At 37.9% G+C, this 25,090-nt stretch overlaps 1 protein-coding gene and 1 long non-coding RNA gene across 6 annotated transcripts in view; one reads left to right on the top strand and one right to left on the bottom strand.

Moving 5' to 3' along the window:
- Positions 1-3,977, top strand: part of LOC129712740 (uncharacterized) — a 118,061-nt gene extending 114,084 nt beyond the window's left edge. For both annotated transcript variants that reach the window (XR_008726120.1, XR_008726121.1), the window contains one exon: positions 185-3,977. This is a non-coding gene — a long non-coding RNA (uncharacterized LOC129712740). The remainder of the gene's footprint in view (positions 1-184) is intronic.
- map2k5 (mitogen-activated protein kinase kinase 5) overlaps positions 1-25,090 on the bottom strand; it is a 220,197-nt gene that overhangs the window by 62,254 nt on the left and 132,853 nt on the right. For all 4 annotated transcript variants that reach the window (XM_055661426.1, XM_055661427.1, XM_055661428.1 and 1 more), the window contains one exon: positions 23,713-23,784. In XM_055661426.1, the coding sequence (XP_055517401.1) occupies positions 23,713-23,784 (72 nt within the window). The remainder of the gene's footprint in view (positions 1-23,712; positions 23,785-25,090) is intronic.

The raw sequence follows: 25,090 nt of genomic DNA, 5'->3' as shown, positions 1-25,090 counted from the left end.
TGCACAGGTCTAATATTGGATTTAATTTTAATCATGGATAAATTCTTATACTGATCTATTTTAAAAGAGAACACAGAGGATAGTGTGTAATCTTCTAAGAAATAGCCTGCAGATATTTCACTGTACTAAATGTGCTTCAGATTTAATGAAGCTCTAATGTCCTTCTTAATTTTCCCTGTTTCAGTATCACCAGGGGTTGAAAGAGACTGTATCTCCAGAAGGATGCGGCCCTGATGAAAATTATCAACCACCGTTCCGCTTCTGAGTCCAAATCACAGCTTTCACAGACACATGAATACATTTTGTTTCCAGTGCTTCATCGGAACAATGCTTCTTTTATCCGTTTTTGGGTAAAGAAAAGGCATCCTATAATATTATTAAATTATAGGATGCTACATACCATTTTCTGGAATGTGAATAGCTAACTGGAGTGCATTATAGGAAATGGGAAGAATTGCTTCAGGAAAAAAAAAACCTTATTGCTGAATATACTGTACAAGTAATAAGAAATGAGTGACGTTTTTTTAAATGTTGTGGATGAAAACACTCCATGTTAAATTTAAACAAATTAGTCGACTAAAGTGTGGTCAATAATGTTTGGCAATTCTGGAAATTCAAACCCGTACATTGTCACTGGATTATCAAGGCAGAAACATGTTTATACATTTTTTGTAGCTTTTACATCTCTCAGGACGGACTTGCACTGCATGGGTCACTCTGAAATCACAACATAGTGCCCTCCATAATGTTTGGGACAAGGAACCATTGTTTATTTATTGGCCTCTGTAATCCACAATTTGAGATTTGTAATAGAAAAAAAATCACATGTGGTTAAAGTGCACATTGTCAGATTTTAATAAAGGCCATTTTTATACATTTCTGTTTCACCATGTAGAAATTACAGCATTGTTTCTACATAGTCCCCCCCATTTCAGGGCATCATAATGTTTGGGAAACAGCAATGTCATGTAAATGAAAGCAGTCATGTTTAGTGTTTTGTTGCATATCCATTGAATTCAATGACTGCTTGACGTCTGTGATTCATGGACATCACTAGTTGCTGGGTGTCTTCTCTGGTAATGCTCTGCCAGGCCAGTATTGCAGCTATCTTTAGTTAATGCTTGTTTTGGGGGCTCATCCCCTTCAGTTTTCTCTTCAGCATATAAAAGGCATTCTCAATTGGGTTCAGATTGGGTGATTGAAGGCCACTCAAGAATTTTTAGCTTTGAAAAACTTCTTTGTTGCTTTAGCAGTACATTTGGGATCACTGTCTTGCTGTAAAATGATACGCCGGCCAATGAGTTTTGAGGCATTTGTTTGAACTAGAACAGATAGGATGTGTCGATACACTCAGAATTCATTAAGATACTATCATCAGCAGTTGTATCATCAATGACGATAAGTGAGCCAGTACCTTCAGCAGCCATACATGCCCAGGCCATAACACCCCCACCACCGTGTTTCACAAATGAGGTGGCATGCTTTGGATCATGGGCAGTTCCTGCTCTCCTCCATGCTTTGCTCTTGCCACCACTCTGACATGTTTATCTTCATCTCATCTGTCCACAAGACCTTTTTCCAGAACTGTGGTTGATCTTTAAAGTACTTCTTGGCAAACAGTAAGCTGGCCATCCTATTTTTGCGGATAACCAGTGGTTTGCATCTTGCAGTGTAGCCTCTGTATTTCTGTTCATGAAGTCTTCTGCGGACAGTGGTCATTGACAAATCCACACCTGACTCCTGAAGAGCGTTTCTGATCTGTCGGACAGGTGTTTGGGGAATTTTCTTTATTATAGAGAGAATTCCTCTGTCATCAGCTGTGGAGGTCTTCCTTGGCATGCCAGTCCCTTTGCGATTAGTAAGCTCACCAGTGCTCTCGTTCTTCTTAATGCTGTTCCAAACAGCTGATTTTGGTAAGCCTCAGGTTTGGCTGATGTCTCTAACAGTTTTATTCTTGTTTCTTAGTCTCATAATGGCTTTTTTGACTTTCCTTGGCATAACTTTGGTTCTCATGTAGATAAACCGCAATAAATGTTTCCAAAGGTGATGGGAAGACTGGAGGAACGACTAGGTGCTGAGAGCTCTCTTATACCTGCATTAAGGAGGCATTTAAACACCTGAGCAATTACAAAAACCTGCGAAACCATGTGTCCCAAACATTATGGTGCCCTGAAATTAGGGTACTATGTATAAACACAGCTGTAATTTCTACATGGTGAAACCAAAATGTATAAAAATACCCTATAATAAAATCTGACAATGTGCACTAAGCTCATGTGATTTTTTCTATTACAAATCTCAAATTGTGGAGTACAGAAGCAAATAAATAAATGATGGGTTTTTGTCCCAAACATTATGGAGGGCACTGTAAGACTATAAGACATAGGAACAGAATTAGGCCATTCAGCCCATTGATTTATTCCATCAATCTATCATTGCTGATCTAGTTTTCCCTCTCAACCCCATTCTTCGTTCTACCCGTAACTTTTGACGAACCTTAGTAATCAAGAACCTATTAATCAGCTTTAAAAGCTTCCCCCAAGGCATATTCTCAAGATATTGTACAAGGTGCTCTAGAAAAGTTCTAAAAGCCTGATAAAATGTTTCACCAATCTTTATTTCCTTCTCGTTATGTGCATCAACCATCCAAAATCAAATATTTTCGTCTGAGATTACTGAATTTACTACAAAGACACTTAAATTAATCCCAGGGTTTTGTTAATGTTTCTGTTTTTCCAGCTACGACAAATATATAAGAGGTGTATTTGATTTATTCTCCTGAAAACACCTCTTTCAGGAGGAAAGGTCTTTTGAGCTCCATTTCGTCAATTTTTCATGTCCAAAGCTAAAAGAGTGTTGCAGGCTATTCTGCTGGCTTGCAAACTGGGTACATTGTACACCATTGAATACCCACAATGCTGTATACATGCAATCTTGTATTAATGTGTACTACTGATCAACTCTTCACATCATTAGTTCTTGCATCTAGTTTTATAATGGAAATTGCCATGTTAAACTATCGCAATGTAATTATACATGCATTTAAGTAGAGGCAATGCAACCCAACACATTCAGGTGCATGCAAGTACAGTACAATAAGTTAAAAAGAGCAATTTCCATTGTATCTGTAGATTAATGAAATTATGCTGTAAGTATATTAAATATATACGTATAACATTAAAGTTAATTTCAAGTGTCTTCATCTAGGTATCTACTACTTCCCAACACTGATACACTGAGACCACAACGATACAACGCCATAGGAAACCAATTTGTAAAAATGAAAATGAAATACCCAACATTCATTTACAATCAATTTCATTCATTTTTGAGCCACAGATATGGAGCAGATGGACTTGTAATTGCTCTGAGCTTCTAACTACTATGAGGAAGGCCACTGAAAGATTTTTCCAAATGACGTCAGGAATTACGGTGTCAACCTGAGCTCATTTTCACTCCTACATTACAATCCTTCAAGAAACAAGGGTGTGTCAAGAGTGTTTATTTGTCAAATGCACTGGACACGAACCAGAACAATAAAAATGTACTTGCTACAGCTTTATGGGCACAGTAAATGAACCAACAGAAAAATAAACATACAATACATTATCAGTTATTCTAAGTAAACTAGACCAATGATAATAAAAAAAAATTCAATCTTATTCCAAGATTTGAATAAATCATTAAACAGCCAGGAAAATAGCATTTTGGATGAAATAATAAAACTTAATTTTATCCGCTGTTTCTCAGGCATCACTCTCTGAAGGAGATCCTCCAATGTCCTGACTATCTTTTAACCCTCAACAAAAAAAAAAAAAAAAATCAATTACTCTCAATTATTTGTGGGACCTTGATTTGCATTGTGCATTTGCCGACAAACATGAATGATAACATTTAATAAAAATATATTGGTTGTGATGGCAAATAAAAGTTGAGCATCTAGTGTACATCTGTCACACTCGAGCCATCACACTTTGTTACAGATGTAAAACAATCTATAAAAAGAAAAGCAGTTATTAACCTGAGGCCTGCAATTTACAACTGCTCTTTAATTGACCTCACCAATTCACAGAGCTGTGGCCTTAAAGGCACAGCACAGGTTAACAGATCAGCAACACACATGTATTCCAGACGATGAACATTGACATAGGAGTTTTGCAAGTATTACATAAAATTAAGCTTGGTTCTGATGTCTGGCTCCACAATGTAACTTGATAATTAGTGTGTTATTGTGGAATAGTAATATTTTTAAATTGGCAACATAACAGAAGATATACAATTATCTGAAGAACAAAATTTGCAAATGACATCAATATTGAAAACTTTTATGAAATAGCCACAAGCTATTTCAAAAAAAGAATAATAGTAAAAATAACCTAGATGTTAATTTTTTAAAATTGTAATTTATTGTGTTCGTACAAACAATGTTGCTAGTACTGGGACATTGAATACTTTCATTACAAACTTTCTAAGTAATAATTAAGTTCAGGTACAGCAATGTGAAGGTAATCTATAAAGATCACCGTTTCAAAAATGTCTCGGCTCCAGTAGGAAAAGTGCACTGATAACTAGACCAGATAATATTATTCCATCATCAAAGTCAACAATCTAAGCTTTGAGTAAAATTTCCAATTTAATATTTATGTCAAATATAACCCACCTCAATAACTATTGTAGATTTTAATATAGTAATATATATGTTCCATGTATATATATCAGTCCAATGAAAATAAGTATTTAAATAATTTGTTCAACTCTCAGGCAAGCAAACATATCATATTTAATAGTTCAGAAGAGAGATGTGTTAATTAATCATGAATAAATTCCCTTATCTTCTGAAAGAGTGGCAAAATTCGAATGGATTTAAATGCTTCAATTTCTCTGAAGTGAAAACAAGATGCTTTTGATATTACGCTGAGAATAAAAGGTCATGGCATAGCCTAGAAAATGCAGAGCCAACTTGAAGTGGTGCTTCAATTATAAGGATTTACAAGGGAAGGACAAGAATTCATAAGAATTTAATTTAACATTTAGCAGCTAGTTCACTGCTGCATAGCACTTAACAGCAGAGCCTTTAAAAGGTTGTGACAGTGGCATCAATTTTTAATGTACATCAGTTATTGGATGATAACCTGTGGAATCTTCACACTGTCAATCAGTACAAGTGCAAGTAAAAACAAAGTGACATATCTACTTTCTGTCTGCAATCACACAAGGAACTGTTTCACTACTGCCTTAACATAGCCGGGAAGAAATGTGTCTAATAACCTTAGAGATACCTTTTGTGCAATTAAAATGACTTTGTGATTGAATTAACTATGCAGCTACTCTAAAAAGCAAATGCTTTTGCACTGTAATTAAAAGTATATCTACCATCTCTTCCTTCACCAGATGCCATTCAGTATTTTATTCGGAATAAGAAAAATGCTTCTCATGTAGTATAACTGTATAAATTGAGATTGCAGCTGAGCCTAATAGAACAGAGGTCTCAACCTCTAAATTGTATGTATCTAAACTAACACTTATTATTGTTCGCATGAAGCTGAGCTCTAAGCTGCAACTAGTATAGGGTTCCATCCCAGTGCAGCATGCAGATAAATCATTCTGGAATATTACTTCAGCAAAGTTTAGCCACAACTGGAGCATATGTGCTTCCGAGCCACTGAAGCAAGTGACCATAAAATACACTAATTACTGGAAGTTATGGTCAGTGAGTGATTGATAGCCCTCTGCGAGGCAACTTCCTCATTTCTGGTCCTATGACAGGGCTCATCCGGCACATGGCAATTATTAATTCATGACCCTCCCCTAAGGCACAAGTACCTTTACTCTTCTCATTCCCCTACATCCAATGTTACTGCAAACTGCAATTAACGGCAGATCACAATTTCATCTGTGTTTTGGCACCTCTGGAAGATGGTGCACCATTGAACTATTTTGAATGTTTGGCATATATCCCTGGCTTTATTGTAATGTATCATTTTGAGGCTTATTGCTGCCAACTTAATTTTTACACAGGTTTTATTTTGCGATTTTTAACCTTTTGATCTACATAAGGTTGGCACTTGTAAAAGAGGCTTGACAGTTATTTTGTTTATTGCTGCCCCTAAATGTTAATGTGGATGGCCTCTAGTCGAACAGCTGCTGTTAATACCATGGCCATAGCTATGTATTACAGGCATCTGCTACACTGTGAGATTGAGCTGCCAGGAGAATTTTAACCCTTTCTGGAGCAATGATTAGTTACACTTTTGTCAAAACCACAAGGATCATATTTTAACTAAAAATCTGATAATTTTTGTTTCTGTTTGCTTGGAAAAAAAGGCAGGCTGTTATTATTAAATTATCAAAAATGTGTGATTTCAGACAGTGTAGCAGTACAATTATAAATGGCATCAGTATCCTTATGGGCAAGGTACCAGAGAATGTAAATACCCACAGCATCTCATCTACTAAAATGTGAACATATTTTAAAGGCAATTACTCTTCTATTTTCAGCTGTAATTAGGAGGTAACTTATCATAATGTGATCAGCTTAAATGGGAGATGGCATAAATCCCTGACACAGTTATGTGTTTGAAGAACTTAATTTAGCATTGTGAAAGCAATGCTGTACCTTTCCTGAAAGGGACCAAGTGCTTGTACTAACTATAATGATGGAACATGTAAGCTTCATTCTGGAATGGGGGCAAACTTTTGAGTTCATTAAATGTACTGTATTGGTTATTGCCTTGAGGTTTAATTAACTCTCTGTCCCCTATTTCTCACAGAACGTTTGCATTTGTGCACTATATATAGCCAGAACCAACTTAGAAGATGATTAAAAATCCATGGTATTAAAAGGACCAATCCTTTACAAAATATTCTACTTGATTTATTAATTTTTTTGTTAAAAAACAGATACTTAATGTCCCTGTTCCCCAGAGTAATTAAAATTTTTTCTGAAAAAGCAATTTTGAAAAAGCTTTAGATCATGATTCTACCTCGGTCTAATTGGACCTGTGGGCAGGTAGGTGAAAACATGCAGTTGTGCAGAAGATGAATAGGCCACTTGGTCCAACACTTTATAGATCTGTTTCATTATTGAAATAACAATATTCTCTAAAAGACAGAATCCCTGCCCCTTCCATAGATAATCTCAGTAATGGCACGACTGTCCATATTCCCAAGTTACATTCTGGACAAATATCATGCATAGTAATATGGACCCTGGCACTTTATGGTTGGAATTGTGGTTTGCAACCATTTCCATCTTACCTGGTTGGTGATTAATGCTGCAATTAGCTCTAAGTAATTCTAGTTCGTGCTTAGCCTAGTTTAGAGATACGTCATGGAAACAGACCATTCGCTCCACTGAGTCAGAACTCCACCTCACTGACTACAAAGATGCTCTCATTGCTGCAAAATCTGCCTACCTCTCCTCCATATTCACCGATCCCTGCCTAAACCACAGAACCCTCTTCTCCACAGTGGGCAACCTACTCAAGCCTCGAGCCAACACTCTCCCTACCTCTACTCCGGATCTCTGCAACTCATTCCTCCACTTTTTCGCTGATAAAATCAGCACCATCTATCAATCTTTATCCCCTGTACCTGACTCCCCAGCATCTACTCCACCACCTACCAAGGCCCCTCCTTTCAACATCTCCACTGACCTCCTTACCCCTCCTCCACACTGCTTCATCTCCCAGTTTGACCTGGTCACCCTATTGAAATCTCCAAACTCATCAGCTCTTCCAAACCCACTACCTGCTCCCTCGACCCTCTCCCCACTCCCCTGTTGAAGGCCTGCCACCCCGTTCTCTGCCCCTACCTCACTAATCTCTTCAACTCCTCATTGTCCCAAGGAATTGTCCCCTCCGCTTTCAAAACTGCTGCTGTTACACCAATCTTAAAGAAACCTGGTATTGATCCCTCCTCTCTCATTAACTACCATCCAATCTCAAACCTCCCCTTTCTTTCAAAAACCCTGGAGCGTATCGTTGCGTCGCAACTTCATTCCCACCTCCTTGCGTATAACCTACTTGAACCCCTCCAATCTGGCTTTCGCCCCCTCCATAGCACAGAAACTGCTCTCCTCAAAGTCCTCAACGACCTCCTCACCTCTGCTCACACTGGTTCCCTCAACATCCTCATCCTCCTCGACCTGAGCGCAGCCTTCGATACAGTGAACCATAACATCCTGCTCACCAGACTCAAAGACCTCGGCATTGAAGGCTCTGCACTCAGCTGGCTCTGTTCCTACCTTTCCAACAGATCCCACTTTATCTCTCTCCACAACCACACCTCTGCTACAGCCACAGTCACTCAAGGCATTCCCCAAGGCTCCGTACTCAGCCCCCTCCTCTTCATCATCTACATCCTCCCCCTTGGTCAGATACTCCACCACTTCAATCTGGACTTCCACTGTTACGCTGATTACACCCAAATCTACCTTGGCACCAAATCCCCCCACAACCCCCCCCCCTTCTCCCATATCAACTCCTGTTTGTCAGCTATAAAAACCTGGATGCAACATAATTTCCTCAAACTCAACAGCGATAAGACAGAATTCCTCCTCATAGGCTCCAAAGCCACACTCAACAAAATCAATAACCCCACTCTCACCATCGACGGCACCACTGTCTCCCCATCTCCCCATCTCCCCAGGCCCGCAACCTTGGCGTGATCTTTGATTCCACCCTCTCCCTTGAGCCTCATATCCGCCATGTCATTAAAACGTCCTTCTTTCATCTCCGCAATATCGCCAAACTCAGACCCTCTCTCACACCGCCCGCTGCTGAAAGACTCATCCATGCCTTCATCTCCTCCCGACTGGACTATTGCAACTCATTTCTCCTTGGCATCAGCTCCACCTACATCAACCGACTCCAACTGGTCCAGAACGCAGCCGCCCGACTCATCACCCACACCAAATCCTGGCATCACATCACTCCAGTCCTCTTCACTGGCTTCCCATCTCCCACCGGATCACCTACAAAATCCTGATCCTCACCTACAAAGCCCTCCACCATCTGGCCCCCCCATATCTCACTGACCTCCTCTCCCCCTACCAACCCTCACGGTCCCTCAGATCCACATCAGCTGGTCTCCTCTCCATCCACAAGTCCAACCTCCGCAGTTTTGGGGACAGAGCCTTCTCCAGGGCAGCTCCCAGGCTCTGGAACTCCGTCCCACAACTGATCCGCGATTCTGTGTCCCTCACCATCTTCCAGTCCCGCCTCAAGACCCATCTCTTCACCTCTGCCTATCCTTAGCCCCACGTGCCGTTCCTTCTCATCTGTGCATTAATTGCCTCATACTGTGTTTTGTATTGAATTCTGTATTTACTTTGTGTACTAGTCATGTATCTACTATTTATTTCATTCCCCTTACATGTTTTTCCTCTACCTGCTAAATTTTTGTAAGGTGTCCTTGAGACTCTTGAAAGGCGCCCATAAATAAAATGTATTATTATTATTATTATTATTAGAACATCGATCACCTATTCATACACTTGTTCATACACACTTCCTACACCCTAGGGGCAATTTACAGAGGCCAATTAACCTACAAACCTGCACATCTTTGACACATGGATGGAAACCAGAGAAGTTGGAGGAAACCCATACAGTTACAGTGAGAACGTGCAAACTCCACAAAGACAGCACTCGAGGTCAGGATCGAACCCGGGTCTCTGGGGCTATGAGGCAGCAGCTCTACAAGCTGTACCACTGTGCCACCCAATCCTAGTTATGAGCAACATAGGAACACCTTTTCCAAAAAGATAAAGCTGCACACTTCTTACCCAATATTTATATCCAAAAATGTGACTGACTATATATGAGAACCAATTTGTTACATTTGAAGTGCTTTGTAAAATTAAGAGGTTGTTAAAAGTCCAAGCTGAATAATATTTAGTTTAAAGGTGAAGAATTTCTACAAGGTATAATTTTTCAAATATTCTTTGCACCATGTTGGAAAGGATCAATTGCAAGCTGGTGGCGGACTGTGTTGGGGATGCAAATCAGCATGCAATAAAGATAAGTTATATTATTGGGAATTATCTGTTCTACATGCAAATACTGCATTAAAATATGGCTTCTGTTTATAATGATTACGACAGAGATCCCACGAGAAACACAGCTGGCATGTTAAAGCTGTTTCCTCATATCTCCGCTGTTTGATATTTTTAAATTCCCTTTCTAAAAAGTAAAACTTAATTTTGGTTAAAACATTAAAAAAACAATAAAACTATCGACAAACCACAAGTGTGGCTTCAGCCATATACTCTAATATTAATTTAAATGTTGTGGCATATGCACTGCACGGAATATTTGCCATCTTACAATAATAAAGCAATCCAATTGGTGAAAAGAGACAAACAAGGACTGCTATTTGTTTAAATATTTTACTAATCAATGTACAAAAGGTTTCATTAATGCAATTATGACTATTACTGATCTTAAATCACTGATCAGATTTAGATTTGCCACATCTGGATTCACAATTTGCCATATTGGCTACCATATTGATCAGCACTGGCCTAAAGTTCATTTGGGCACACTTGCACTCACAACCATGTGGGCTAATAATGATGTGTTTCATTTTACATTGTATTCAAATCCAATCTAGGTTTAAGAAAATTATGTTATAAATACGTAATAATTTCTGTAAGTTTATCTTGGCATCATTTGCAAATTAGTGACGAATTATCAATTATAGCCAGATGGTATGTGCGAGGAGCTTCATGAAATCTTCAGAGTTTTTACTGAAGTATAACTAAAAATATTCATGGGAAAAGCAGCTGGGAATGCGACACAATTGATGGATTTACTGTAATTGTAGGAATAAAGTTCAGCACAAATGTCTGTGTAGACAACAGATTTAGCATTACTTGGAGAATTTCACGTGGTCTACAGCTTTCAATATACCGCCTGGTGAACCTCAGAATTAACAGATTTGGAGGTCTGTTTCGGTAAGTGAATACTGGAAAAGGGACTGAATTATGCATGTTGTATTTGAATTTGATATACTGAACAAATGATTTACTATGCTGTTATATTGCAGGTACATATTTGGGATACTCGTGCAACGTTTCTTCGTTTCCTCTGTGTATGCGAGTACTCAGTGAAAATGATATTAAAGAAATACTGAATACTGAATACTCTCGATCTTCGCATTAGTCTATGGTCAGGCAAGGGTCCAAATCTCTGTTTTGACACAAATGCATAAGCATGCAGAGTTTTAAACTTTTGCATTTTAACATAAATCAAATTTCACATTAGCAAAATGTTGCAAGTGAACTTTTATACATTATAACATTTTAAGCATTTTTAAATAGCTAACAAATAACTGACATGTCTATGCAGATACTGCAGCTCCTTGAGATCTGAAACATTGTGAATCCATCTCCTTGAGGTTCTTGTGCTTTGCTAGAATTCAATCTAGCTGATTTAATTTCCTCGTTACTAATCTGTTACTTTATTTATTCATGTTGATACAAAGATGATTAATTTAATTTTGTTGCAAACTCTTTCTCAAAATCCCATGTAAATTCATTGTGGCATACAGAGTGGAATCAGGCCCTTTGGCCATGCCAACTAAAACTACCCTTCTAACCTAGTCCCATTTGCCTGCATTTGGCCCTTATCCCTTCAAACCTAGCCTAAGTCTGAAGAAGGGTTCCGACGTGAAACAACATCTATCCATGTTCTCCAGGGATGCAGCCTGATCTGCTGAGTTACTCCATGCACGTCCAAATATCTTTGAAATGTTGTTATTATATCTGCCTCAACTACTTCCTCTGGCATCTCATGCCATGTACCCACCACTCACTGTGTGAAAAAGTAGCACCTTAGCTTCCTGTTAAATCCCATCTCACCTTAAACCTATGCCCTCTACTTCTTGATTTTCTTACCCTGGGAGAAAGACTCTGTGCATTCACCCTGTTTATGTCTGTTATAATTTTATACATTTCTATAAGATCACTACTCAGCCTCTTGCACTCCAGGAATAAAGTTCTAGCCTGCCCAGCGGCTCCCTGTAACCCAGGCCCTCAAGTCCCGGCAACATCCTCGTAAATCTTCTCTGCATCCTTTGCATCTTAGCAACATAACTCACCCAATGATACGAGTATTTGTGACTGAAGTGAGGCCCAGTATCATATTACAAATACTGGTACCAATAAATGTACTGAATGTTCAGTGCAGATGTTTTGGGTATATTGTTTCATTAAATCTCTATTTTGCATGTTATTTGCTGTAATCATTTGCCCCTTCTTTGGCTCAAAAGGAACAATATTTTTGTTTTGAATTGGTTTTCAAAAATATATTTTGTTAATATGGTGGTTAGAATTTAAGCATGCTATAGAAATATTTTTTGATTCAGCCAACAGGATTTCAACTTTTCCTTTTTGCTGTGCTTTGTTATTGACCAGAGGTTTTATCTTTAAACAAAAAGGACATTTTATTTGCTTTAAGTTAACAATTTCTTTAAAGACATATAAATTAACTTGATTAGAATAATTTATGACTTTTGCCAGCAAGAGGCAGAAAAGGTTTCAAACCCAGTTCACAGAAATGAATTAAAAAAACGATGAATGTACTCATTGAGGACAGAAGGATTGGTCAACGTTATTGTAAGTGCAATACATTAGGAGTACGAAGGAATGCTTCGTCATTCTGTAAAGTGATTGAAATGCTTTTCACAAGTTATTTGAAAATACCATTTGCAATGTAGAAAGTTTAGCGATATCCTAGCCCAGAGTAACACAAAACATGCTATTCGTTTTTTTCCAGCAATATCGCCAAACTGAATGACTGAGAACCTCTCGAAGAGTCATAGAGTCATACAGCGTGGAAACAGGCCCTTCGGCCCAACTTGTCCACACCAACCAACATGTGCTATCTACACTGGTCCCACCTGCCTGCATTTGGCCCATAACCCTCGAAACCTGTCCTTTCCATGTACCTGTCTACATGATTCTTAAACATTGCGAAAGTACCTGCCTCAACAACATCCTCCGGCAGCTTGTTTCATACACCCACCACGCTGTGTGAAAATGTTACCCCTCAGGTTCTTTTTAAACCTTTCCTCCTTCACCTTAAACGTATGTCCTTTAGTCCTTTTCTTATAATCTTTAATATTAATTTATTAAATAACAATGAAGGGCCACATACCCATTAAAAAGCAGAAAATAACGTCCTTTGTTTTACATTAGTTTTAGCAGTAAGGCTAACCTTTGAACAGAGAGCATATTTCCTCATAAGGCATAAAGCAGTATAGCCACAGAATTAGTTCATCTCAAAACCCCTGGAATGATGCAAGGAAAAAAAAATCCAGTTTCAAATGCTATTTAGTGAATCTTACTGGAAAGTGCGTCTATATATTAATATCAAACAATACTGTACTGCAGATGCACTAAAGCTGAAACAAAATAGAATATCCTGGAAATATTCAGCAAGTTAGGCAGTGGGGAGAGAAAAGGTTACTGTTAAATGTAGATGACCTTTTATTCTGATAACAGTTGGATCAGGCTATGCTGTGATGGAATTAGCAGTCAAATAGTATGTCAGCATACATCATGTATGCTATAGGAAGTATGTCATTAAGCTAGAAAGCGTGCAGAGATTTTGGAGGATATAGTCAGGAGGGTCAGAGCTATAGGGAGAGGTTCGGCAGGCTAGGATTCCTTGGAGCGCAGGAAGCTGAGGGGTGATCTTATAGAGGTGTATTAAATCATGAGGAGAATAGATAGGGTGAATGTACAGAGTCTTTTACCCAGAGTAGGGGGCATTTTGGTCTGCATGGGCAAGTTGGCCCGAAGGGCCTGTTTCCATTGCTGTATGACTCTGTGTCTCTATGTCAGCTCAGAAGTAAAGAATGGGAATTTGGTGAAACCTTCCGAGTTGCGGGTGCACAACAAGTATCATTGCCTACTGCGAAGGGCAAATGAAAAGGTGAAAAACAGAAAAAGGACCTTTTTAAAACATTAGTGGTAACATGTTTTCTTTAGACAAGTTGTGAAAATGTATACACAAATACTCATGTTATGCATATTCTGCAAATTAACATTATTAATTAGAGAGGAAACAAACAATCTTATTTTGGAATTTGCCTTATTCTTGGAAACATTTTCTAAAATGAATCATTTGTGCACTCTGTTTTCAATTGTCACACTTCAACTGGTAGCAGCTGACATAAATGAATTGACACTAACACGGTGTGTCTATTATCTCTCTACTTCAATTGTTGGAGCTACTTTGATGGCAGTGACCTTGTCAGTCTTTTTTGCCTGTTACTCACCTATCTCAAGACAATTTTTCCTGCTGAAACCTTTGTCCTTGCCTACTCTACTCACTGTATCACTCAAACTGCTTCAATAAAAAAAAACATCATGTTGAAGGGGCCCTCTGAGGAACAACTGACATGCCAATTAACAAAATACAACAAAGCCAAATTGTTCTGTGCACCTTACTCCGGAGACAATGACTTGTGACAAAAATTAAGGGGCACAGAATGAAAAAGGACTGTAAAGATAGAAGAGGCACAGGAGAGATTTACTGTCATATCTGATACTTTCAGTTAAATCAACTACATTATTTGAATTTCTTTAGAAAAAAAAAATTAAACCAATCTTTGCATTACAGACTGGGAATAGATGGGAGAAATAAAAGCAGGAAAAAAAACAATGGACAAGAGAAACTATTAAGTAAGTAGTATCCTCCGTTGTCACAAGAACTGAAATTACTGCTTGTAATAGGGAGGAACATACACTTAGGAGCCAACACCCAGAGCTGCTGACAGGAAAAGGGTCTTTACCTTGTGGTTACATATCTCGGGAAATCATAGATTGTGCGCAGGCAATTCAATGAAGTTAGGCATTCTATTAAGCAGTGTAAACTTTTACTGCGTGGGCACCACATTTCTCAGTCCACTACTATAATAATCACCATATTTCAAATAAAATATTAATGCCAGCAATAAATGGTATGAACATTTTTGTACCAGTTTCATCTAAACAACGTCATTATTATATTGGAGTAATTCTGCGGGACAGGCAAAACCTCTGGAGAGATGGGCGAAGTTTCGGGTCAAGACTTCTTCAGACTCAAAACGAAATGTCGCCCATTCCTTCTCTCCAGAGATGCTGCCTGTCCCGCTGAGTTAATCCAGCATTTTGTGTCTACCTTCAATTTAAACCAGCATCTGCAGTTCTTTCCTACACATCATTATTATTTTATCCTTTCTTAAGCTAATTGCATACTGTACAGTAGATTTCCAGTTATTATAGACATATTTAAGCTTCTTAATTTTCTCCTAAAGCTGGTTGTGTCCAGTGAAATTATGCACTGGATGTGGCTACATAGGTCTGACACACTAAGGATTAGTTATTGGTACTTAGATGTCGGACACTGGCAAAAGGAACAATTTGAGGTAATTGAGGGAATCAAACAAAAATGGCTTTAGGACAACATTAAAACGGATTGATTGAAGTAATTTTTTTCTAGATTGGTTTACTGGCTCCAATAAATCAAATAAATCTGCTGGCAAAAGTAACTTAAACATATCATGGATCCCAGTGGATTATGTTTACACTTCCTCTCTGGGGCATCTTTAAGCATGTACCTGTGCGAATGAGAGATAAGGATGGCAAGATTTGGGATGAGATTGTAAATTCAGTGAAAAACAAAAAGGAAGCACATGTAAAAATTAGGAAGCTGAAATCAGACAATTTCTTGAGGAATATAAAGGAAGCAGGAAAAAAAACTTAAAGAATAAATTAGGGGAGCTACAAAGAGGCCAGAAATTGTCCTTGAAACATAAGATTAAGGAGAATCTTAAAGTATTAAATATGTACAGTGCCTTCCATAATGTTTGGGACAAAGACTCATCGTTTATTTTTTTGCCTCTGTACTCTACAATTTGATATTTATAATTTTTTTTTAAATCACATGTGGTTAACGTGCAGTCAGATTTTATTAAAGGGCATTTGTATACATTTTGGTTTCACCATGTAGAAATTACAGCAGTGTTTATACATAGTCCCGACATTTCAGGGCACCATAATGTTTGGGACACATGGCTTCACAGGCGTTTGTAATTGCTCAGGTGTGTTTAATTGCCTCCTTAATGCAGGTATAAGAGAGCTCTCAGCACCTAGTCTTTCCTCCAGTCTTTCCATCATCTTTGGAAACTTTTATTGCTGTTTATCAACATGAGGACTAAAGTTGAGTCAATGAAAGTCAAAGAGCCATTATGAGACTGAGAAACAAGAATAAAACTGTTGGAGACAGCCAAACTTTAGGCTTACCTAAATCAACTGTTTGAAACATAATTAACAAGCAAGAGAGCACTGGTGAGTTTACTAATCGCAAAGGGGCTGGCAGGCCAAGGAAGACCGCCACAGCTGATGACAGAAGAATTCTCTCTATAATAAAGAAAAATCCCCAAACACCTGTCCGACAGATCAGAAACACTCTTCAGGAGTCAGGTGTGGATTTGTCAATGACAATTGTCCACAGAAGACTTCATGGAAAGAAATACAGAGGCTACACTGCAAGATGCAAACCATTGGTTAGCCGCAAAAATAGGATGGCCGAGTTTGCGAAGAAGTACTTAAAAGAGCAACCACTGTTCTGGAAAAAGGTCTTGTGGACAGATGAGATGAAGATTAACTTATATCGGAGTGATGGCAAGAGCAATGTATAGAGGAGAGAAGGAACTGCCCAAGATCCAAAGCACACCACCTCATCTGTGAAACACAGTGGTGGGGGTGTTATGGCCTCAGTATGTATGGCTGCTGAAGATACTGGCTCATTTATCTTCATTGATGATACAACTGCTAATGGTAGTAGCATAATGAATTATGAAGTGTATAGACACATCCTATCTGCACAAGTTCAAACAAATGCCTCAAAACGCAATGGCTGGCGGTTCATTCTACAGCAAGACAGTGATCCCAAACATACTGCTGAAGCAACAAAGGGGTTTTTCAAAGCTAAAATTGGTAAATTCTTGAGTGGCCAAGTCAATCACCCGATCTGAACCCCATTGAGCATGCCTTTTATATGCTGAAGAGAAAACTGAAGGGAACAAGCCCCCAAAACAAGCATAAGCTAAAGATGGCTGCAATACTGGCCTGGCAGAGCATCACCAGAGAAGACACCCAGCAACTGGTGATGTCCATGAATCGCAGATTTCAAGCATTCATTGCACGCAAAGGATATGCAAGAAAATACTGAACATGACTACTTTCATTTACATGACATTGCTGTCCCCCAAACATTACTGTGCCCTGAAATGGGTGGAATATGTATAAACACTGCTGTAATTCCTAAACCAAAATGCATGAAAATACCCTTTAATAAAATCTGACAGTGTGCACTTTAACCACATGCAATTCTTTCTATTACAAATCTCAAATTGTGGAGTACAGTGGCAAATAAATAAATTATGGGTCTTTGTCCCAAACATTATGGAGGGACTATATATTAGGAGCAAGAAGGTAGATAGGAATAAGAAAAATCTCCCTAAGGTTGTGGATGACAGAAATAGTGGTAGAATTGTGGATAGTGAGGAAGGTTCTCAAAGGATACAAGTATATAGATCATTTGGGAAAAAAAGATGGAGAAATGGGAGATGGAGGTTAATTCCGACAAGGATGAGGCGATTCATTTTGGGAGGTCAAATGTAAGGGGAAAGAATAGTAAAAGACAGGACCCTTGGGAGCATTGATGTACAGAGGATTATTTGGATATCAGTCCACAACTCTATGAAACACAAGCAGATAGAGTGGCAAAAAGGGCATTCAGTTTGTTTGTCTTTGTTGGTTCAAGCATTGGGTATAAAAGCGGCAATACGTGTTGCAAATGTAAAAAACTGATTTGGCCACGTGTGTAGCAGTGTGTACAGTTCTGGTGCCACACTACAGGAAGCATGTGGAGACTCTGGACAGGGAGCAGAAGGGGTTTATCAGGTTGTTGCCTCGGATTGGAGTGTATTAGGTCAAAGGCTGGACAAATTGTGATAGTTTTTTCTAGGGTGTCAATGGCTGAGGGGCAAACTGATAAAGGTTTATAAAATTATGAGAGGGATACAAGTGATCTTTCTCCAAGGGTGGAAATGTAAAATTCTCAAGGGCATAGGTTTAAGGCGAGCGGGGGAAAGTTATAAAGCGATGTGTGAGAAAAGGTTACACAAAGAGTGGTAAGTTTCTGGAACACACCGTCAGTGGAGGTGGTAGAAGATATGATAGTAACAATTAAGAGGCATTTCGGCAGATATGGGAATATGAGGCAAGTTGATACAATAGTATCTGCATTGTCAAATTATCTGCATTTGTCAATTTATTCGGATAACATTGTAAAATTTGAAAAATAACAGAAGAATAATAATTTGAGTTGCCTTTAATGAGTAATCTGATAGCTAATATGCACACGCCGTGATTTTTAAGTATCCACTTTTTGCTGAAGTATTTCCAGATAATTTTTGTCCATCCTAGGAGATACTGAGGGGAGGGTATATGAAAAGGTTGTCAGGTGTAGTGTGATTGACCCCGTGGATATGGACTTTCATAACATTTAAATAAAATTACAGAGAACAATATTGCCGATCTAATTAACTGGATAGTAGCTGCATGCAAATGAAAGTTGCAGATGGAGAGAAATCAGGATTTCCATTTGGAATGATGGGGAGTATTAAATCAAGTCAAGAGTGTTTATTGTCATGTGTCCCAGATAGGACAATGACATTCTTGCATGCCACAGCACAACAGAATATTGTAGGCATAAATACAGATCAGATCGGTGTGTCCATATGCCATAGAATATATATATATATACACACACACACATAAATAAACAGATTTAGTGCAATAGGCTGTTATAGTTCAGAGTTTGTTTGAAGTTGTGTTTAATTGTCTGATGGCTGTGGGGAAGAAGCTGTTCCTGAACCTGGATGTTGCAGATTTCAGGCTCCTGTACCTTTTACCTGATGGCAGCGGAGAGACGAGTGTGTGGCCAGGATGTTGGGGGTCCTTGATGATGCTGGCAGACTTTTGAGGCAGCTACTGCGATAGATCCCCTCGATGGTAGGGAGGTCAGAGCTGATGATGGACTGGGCAATGTTTCCAACTTTTTGCAGCCTTTTCCGCTCCTGGACGCTCAGGTGTGCCGTACCAAACCACGATGCAACTCACAGCAACCTCTCTACTGTGCACCTGTAGAAGTTCGAGAGAGTCCTCCTTGACATACTGACTCTCCGTAATCTTCTCAGGAAGTCGAGGCGCTGATGTGTTTTCTTTATGATTGCATCAGTGTTCTGGGACCAGGAGATCGCCCCCTATCTCTTTGTGTTGCCACTTTCAGAGACTGTGGACTTGCAACCCAAGATCCCTCTGTGCATCAAAACTCTAAATGGTCTTGCTATTTATTGTACCATTATCTTACATTTGTCCTCCTAGAATGCATTACCTCACGCTTGGCTGTCTCAAACTCCATCTACACCCAATTTCCAAATTATGTATATCCTGCTGTTTCTTTTGCCAACCTTCCTCACTCTTCACAATTCTACCAATGGGGATTTACCTTTTCCCTAACTATCCTCTTGCTCTTAATTTAAGTATGACATTTCTCAAGATTCTCTATGAAATGGTATTGGCATTAAAACTATTTCAACCTTAGATATATATTAACAACCATGGCCTTGAGAAGGATTCCAAAGATTACAAGCAACATTTTAAAAAAAGTAGCCAACAGCAAGGAAGATACCAGCAGCTTTCAGGAGGATATGGACATGAATGGTAAAACATGACTGATAAAAATTAATTAAGGGAAGTGAGAATTAGTAAGGGAAAATAAACTATATGATACCTTTCTAAAGAGATGCCGAAACAAAGAACTAGAAGTGCATGTCCGCAAAGCTCTGAGGGTGATGTTTAATGGAAAAGTAGTATTTTGATCACGTAATTAAGGAAAAATAATTTCCAGTGATTGGGTTGATATCCACAACACTATCGAGTAAAACCATTTTCATATGAATTGCCATGATCTGGAATAGTGATACTGTGAATGAGACAAATACAATGGCAACTTTTAAAAAAATATATAATTTTGGAATGAGGATTTTCTGGCAACCATCACTTATTTCTCATCCCCAAAATGAGTGACTTATTGCGCGTTTCAGAAAGAAATCAAAGTCAGCTTTGCAGCAAGTTGACTAGACCGAGTCAGGACGATAGATTTCCTTCATTAAAGATCCGGAAAATATATTATTTTTAATCCAACTGTCATATCAGTCTTTATTTTCAGATTTACTAAACCAAATTTAAATTTGTTGCAGGATTTGAATTATTAATTCAGGCCAATGGATTATAAAGAGCACAATGCTTCTGACCGCTTAGAAAGGAGTTCACCGGCTAACAAAACAATATAAATATGGCCTCATAAAAGCGTACTACATTTTATCACCACCTTATTTAAGAGCGGCATTGTTTCCCATAAATCCCAATGTTTTATTTACTTTTAAATACTGCAACACAAGTTCTAATGGCCTTTTTATTGATCAAAATCTTCCAGTATCTCTCTTGCTTTTTTCAAAGGTCAAGCACATTACCATTTAGCATTTCATCAACAATCACAGTTCCTCTGCTGAATATCAGAACTTTCCAGCTTCCCACACTGAACTCCATCTGTCATTACCCCCTTCTTTCAGCACCCACCCCATGTATCTCGCCCCTCCTTTTCCTTGTGCCCCATTGGGTCACACCTATTTCTCCCCTCTCCTTTTCCATCCACATTCCTTCCTCTGACTTCATAATTTGCAACTCTTCAATCCTTTTGTTTCACACCTGTTTTTTAATTTGACAATCTATTTTGTAAACCAGCATCTACAGTTCCTTGTTTCTCCATCTGCCATCACTGTCCAAAACCTTTCCAATATAAATATAAGTCTGCTTGGATTATTGCAAACACATTGTTTGGCCCCACATCACTCAACTTGTTAATGGTGACCGATATTTTGCATAAAGCTATGTGTGTTTTAAGGTATTTCCAGATTTGCACATGTAACTGTCCATGATTTTGTGCCCCAATTTCATTACATATTTGGGATGTCTTGGAATATCCAATGAACACAGACTCATTGAAGATTAGGTTAGTTTATTGCAAAATAATTGCAGATTTCTATAAACATTTCAAGATGGATAGACTTCTGGTCAATATTAATTCAAGAGGTATAAACTGAAACTTAAGTGATATAGAGGAAATCAAAACTGCATTGTTTTTATTCATTTCTAATCATTGTTGTTGACTGAAAACTGCTATATTATTTCAGTCAAATTACAGTATTGCAGAATTCAAGGGACAACATTATGGTATCTTGTTCTAAAATCTAAGGCAGGCATTCCTCATAATATAGAAAATATACGAAATGGCTATACCTGCTAATACCTCAAAATTTAAACTGTAGACATGCAGTAGTGAATGGCTAGGCTGAATTATTTCAATATAATAAAAACAATAGGCCATTTAATATAACACTAAAATTACAATATATCCAAAACATAAACCAAAATTTACATCAGAAAGCATATTCAGCCTCTATAATACAGCATTGTTTCAAGTTTGAGCACATATGTGGAAATTATAATTTGTTAATAAGGGCTTGCCTTAGGTTCATAAACAGGCACTTACCATTAATTAGTATTTTAAATAAATGCTTCCTTTAATGTGATTTATGAAGGCACGAAACGTGCTAAAAACAGCCACGGAAGGTGAACTTCTGGCTATTATTTGCCTCAGAACTGTAATCAATCTATTAGCCTGACGTACTGTAATTGCCTGATTTAATTTCAGAAGAATATGAATTTCAGTACCAGTGGACATAAATGTACAAAACAAAATTAAATGGTGTAACTCAATAGAATAAATAACACTGAATTGCAGTTACTTAGCTCTTTATCGAATCCTATTTGGGCATCTAAACTACTATGTTTTGTCAGTTGAATGGAACAGTATCACAGAATTACCATGTGCAATATACAGTGTAAGTATGCACTAGAAATCAGTGAAGTGAAGTAGTATTCTTTTAGCTGAAAGGTTTAATGCCTTACAATAAATTGAAACCTTAGAAACAAGTAAACTCGAGATACTCCTGAGATACCTGACATTTAAGCCGATCAGTTCCTGTGAAGGCTTTAAATGATTGGCGAACATTACTAATAATGCAAAATCCATGGGAAATTTTCATGCAACTTGTTTATTTTCCCTTAAGATTAACACTGTACACTGGCTGTAACCTGCATTGCAAATGCAAGCAAATATTTTTTCAAGACTGAATGCTTAATTCAGACCAAATTAAGAAAATAATCCTCTCTGCTTCAAAACTAAACAATACCATTTGCAAACATGTTTGACGCGAAAGTTCAGATCCAGTTTTTATATCTGGGCTGTCACCAAGATTGCTTATTTCCATTTCCATGCAAACTGTCTTAGTTCATTTGCTGCTGACACCACAATTATCCATGCCTTTGTTACCTTTAGTCATCCAATTCCAAAATACTAATTTCCACAATTATATGATAATCCAAAACTCTGTTGCCTGACTTACACCAAATCTTGATGCCATGCTTGTTGTTGACTTCTCATGCATCGATTTCAAAATTTTGATTTTCAAATGCTTTTATGGTCTTACACCTCCATTACGCAAATGATCTCCAACAACATATTTGCATTCATCCTATTCTGGCCTCTTGTTCTTATGTGATTATAATTGCTCTATTATTGGTACCTGAGATTCCGTTACCAGTAATAGCTACCAAATCAAACTCTGAAATTACACCTACACACCTCTTTTTCCATCATGAAGATATACCTTTGACCAAGGATTTGGTAATCTTCCTCATTATTCAATCTTCCTCAAGCTTTAATTTATCGTTCAATATTGATTCTGCAGAGCTCTTTGGGACTTAGTTAAGCCAAAAGGTATGCAAAAATAAAAGAACAACAGATCTGTATTTATATAGCATCTCACCACATTTCACAAGGAATCTCAAAATAACAAATCTTCTGAATCCTACACTGCAAGAATTCTGAATGTTTAGTGTGTCCAGATTCCCATTCTTGGATTGGAATCAGAAATCAAAAGATTCTGGAATAACAATCAATCTACTGAAGGAACTCAGTGGATTGAGCAGCATCTGTGGGTAAAAAGGAATGGTCTATCAGGACCTGATGTTTGATATCAACACAAAACATTGAGCATTCCTTTCTAATCACAGATGCTGCTCAAACTGTTGAGTTCCTGCAACATATTCTTTGTTCTAGATTCCCGCATCCACAGTATCCTATGTCTCCAAAAGATTGTGGTCTTGTCCACAGCTTAAGTGCAGAGAAAAATTAACAATTTTCTATATTATTCGCTCTACCTACTGGAGGTGGATCAAAATCAGAGAACTAACCTGGGCTGAGATCAGACACTTACTGGTAGGCTGGGAACCTTCGCATTCTCCCTAGAAGACTTTGTCATGTAAGAGGGAACAGTTCGACAATACACTCTAGCTCCCTGTGATTTACCCAAGTAAATCATGTCTATTTACAGCCTCCTTTCCATGCTGTCCTCAAGCCAAGATTCTAATTGTGCAATTTAAAGACAGAATGGAAAAAGGAGCCAATAAAGAGAGTAGAACATTCGTGTTCTTAGATGTACCAGATAAACAGATGTTTCACTAACCTCCATAAAAGATATTCCAAAACTCCACACATCTGAATGTATTCCGTACTGTTCTCCCGCTATCCTTTCTGGCTGTAAACAAATATAAGAGCTGTTTAAGGGCTACATGTCTGAACCATGATCAAACAACCCAACTGCATTGATTTCATTTTATGTATTTTCATTTCACTTAAATGTATAAATCCTCCTATTTAGTAAATTAAACATTACCACCCATATTGTGTTTGCTTCATGAGAAGAAGCGAAGGGACTGCACACTTGCAGCCTTCACCAATGCTGTTCTAATGCCAAGCTCTCAGAGGCAGACGAAAGAATCCATTTGATTTTTACTCTGACTCTCAGGAGGAACCACAAATCTGTGTCCCATTATGGTGCAGATGCAGCAACGTTAAAGCTTTAATGAGGAATTTACACATCATTTACATCATTCAGTTAATACCGCCACTTTAAATTCTTAAATGTAGTTTATCTATGAAAGTAAATATGGAACAAAATATAATATACATTTTGCTAGTAGAGATCTTAAAACTAGTGAATTACAACAGGTTCCAATCACTACTTTTTCAAAATTGCTGTAATAATTAGCATGTTACTAGAGGTGGACTGATGACAGTATGAATCATCGGATTGTGATATGATCAGTGGATCATTAATGGTTCGTCTGGTCTGCTGGAATCTGACTTGCTGAAAAGGAAAAATCTTTAAAACAGCCACAGAAGACTCTCAGGTTTCTAGGTGATGAGCCAAAATCAAACATCAGTTTCAAGCATTGGCAAAGAATAGGTTGAAACGCAAAGTTTTAATTTTTCTTTCTATATAAAGCAGATCGTTTTTAATTGCATCAAGGAAATAAAAGCATTCCTATGCCTTTTCAAGCACTAATCTGGCCACTGAATGTCTATTGTTTGCTAAGAAATACATCAGAAACATCCAAGTAATAGAATAGAATGCCTGGGCAATGATAAAAAAAAAATCAAATTAAATCTGCTGTTTTACAAGAAGGATGAGAAAATATGCAACCAGTTGTAATTATAGATTCTCCCACTACAGAGTACCTTCAAAACCTAATTTACATTAACCTTCAGGTTATATGATTAAATAAAGCAGTTTTTCCCATTCAATTACACAGCGATAATTGGCTATAATCAACAGTAATGAAGGGCAAAAGGGTAACCCAATAAATGCAAAACTACATTTTAAGTTCTTTAGAAGTATAAAAAAAAAACTCGGCAATCAATTGTTAAATGGAAGAGTTAGGGGTTCTAACATCTTCAATTATCCTTCAATTTTCTTGTGCATAACATATGTATGAGGAAAGGCTGCAATTCTATCGTTAATCAGTGCTGTGATAAGGGATTTTCCACTTTCAAACCCAGCG

This window comes from Leucoraja erinacea, chromosome 33 (genome assembly GCF_028641065.1).
Source record: "Leucoraja erinacea ecotype New England chromosome 33, Leri_hhj_1, whole genome shotgun sequence".
Taxonomy (NCBI): domain Eukaryota; kingdom Metazoa; phylum Chordata; class Chondrichthyes; order Rajiformes; family Rajidae; genus Leucoraja; species Leucoraja erinaceus.
This window is presented reverse-complemented; position numbering and strand designations above follow the sequence as displayed.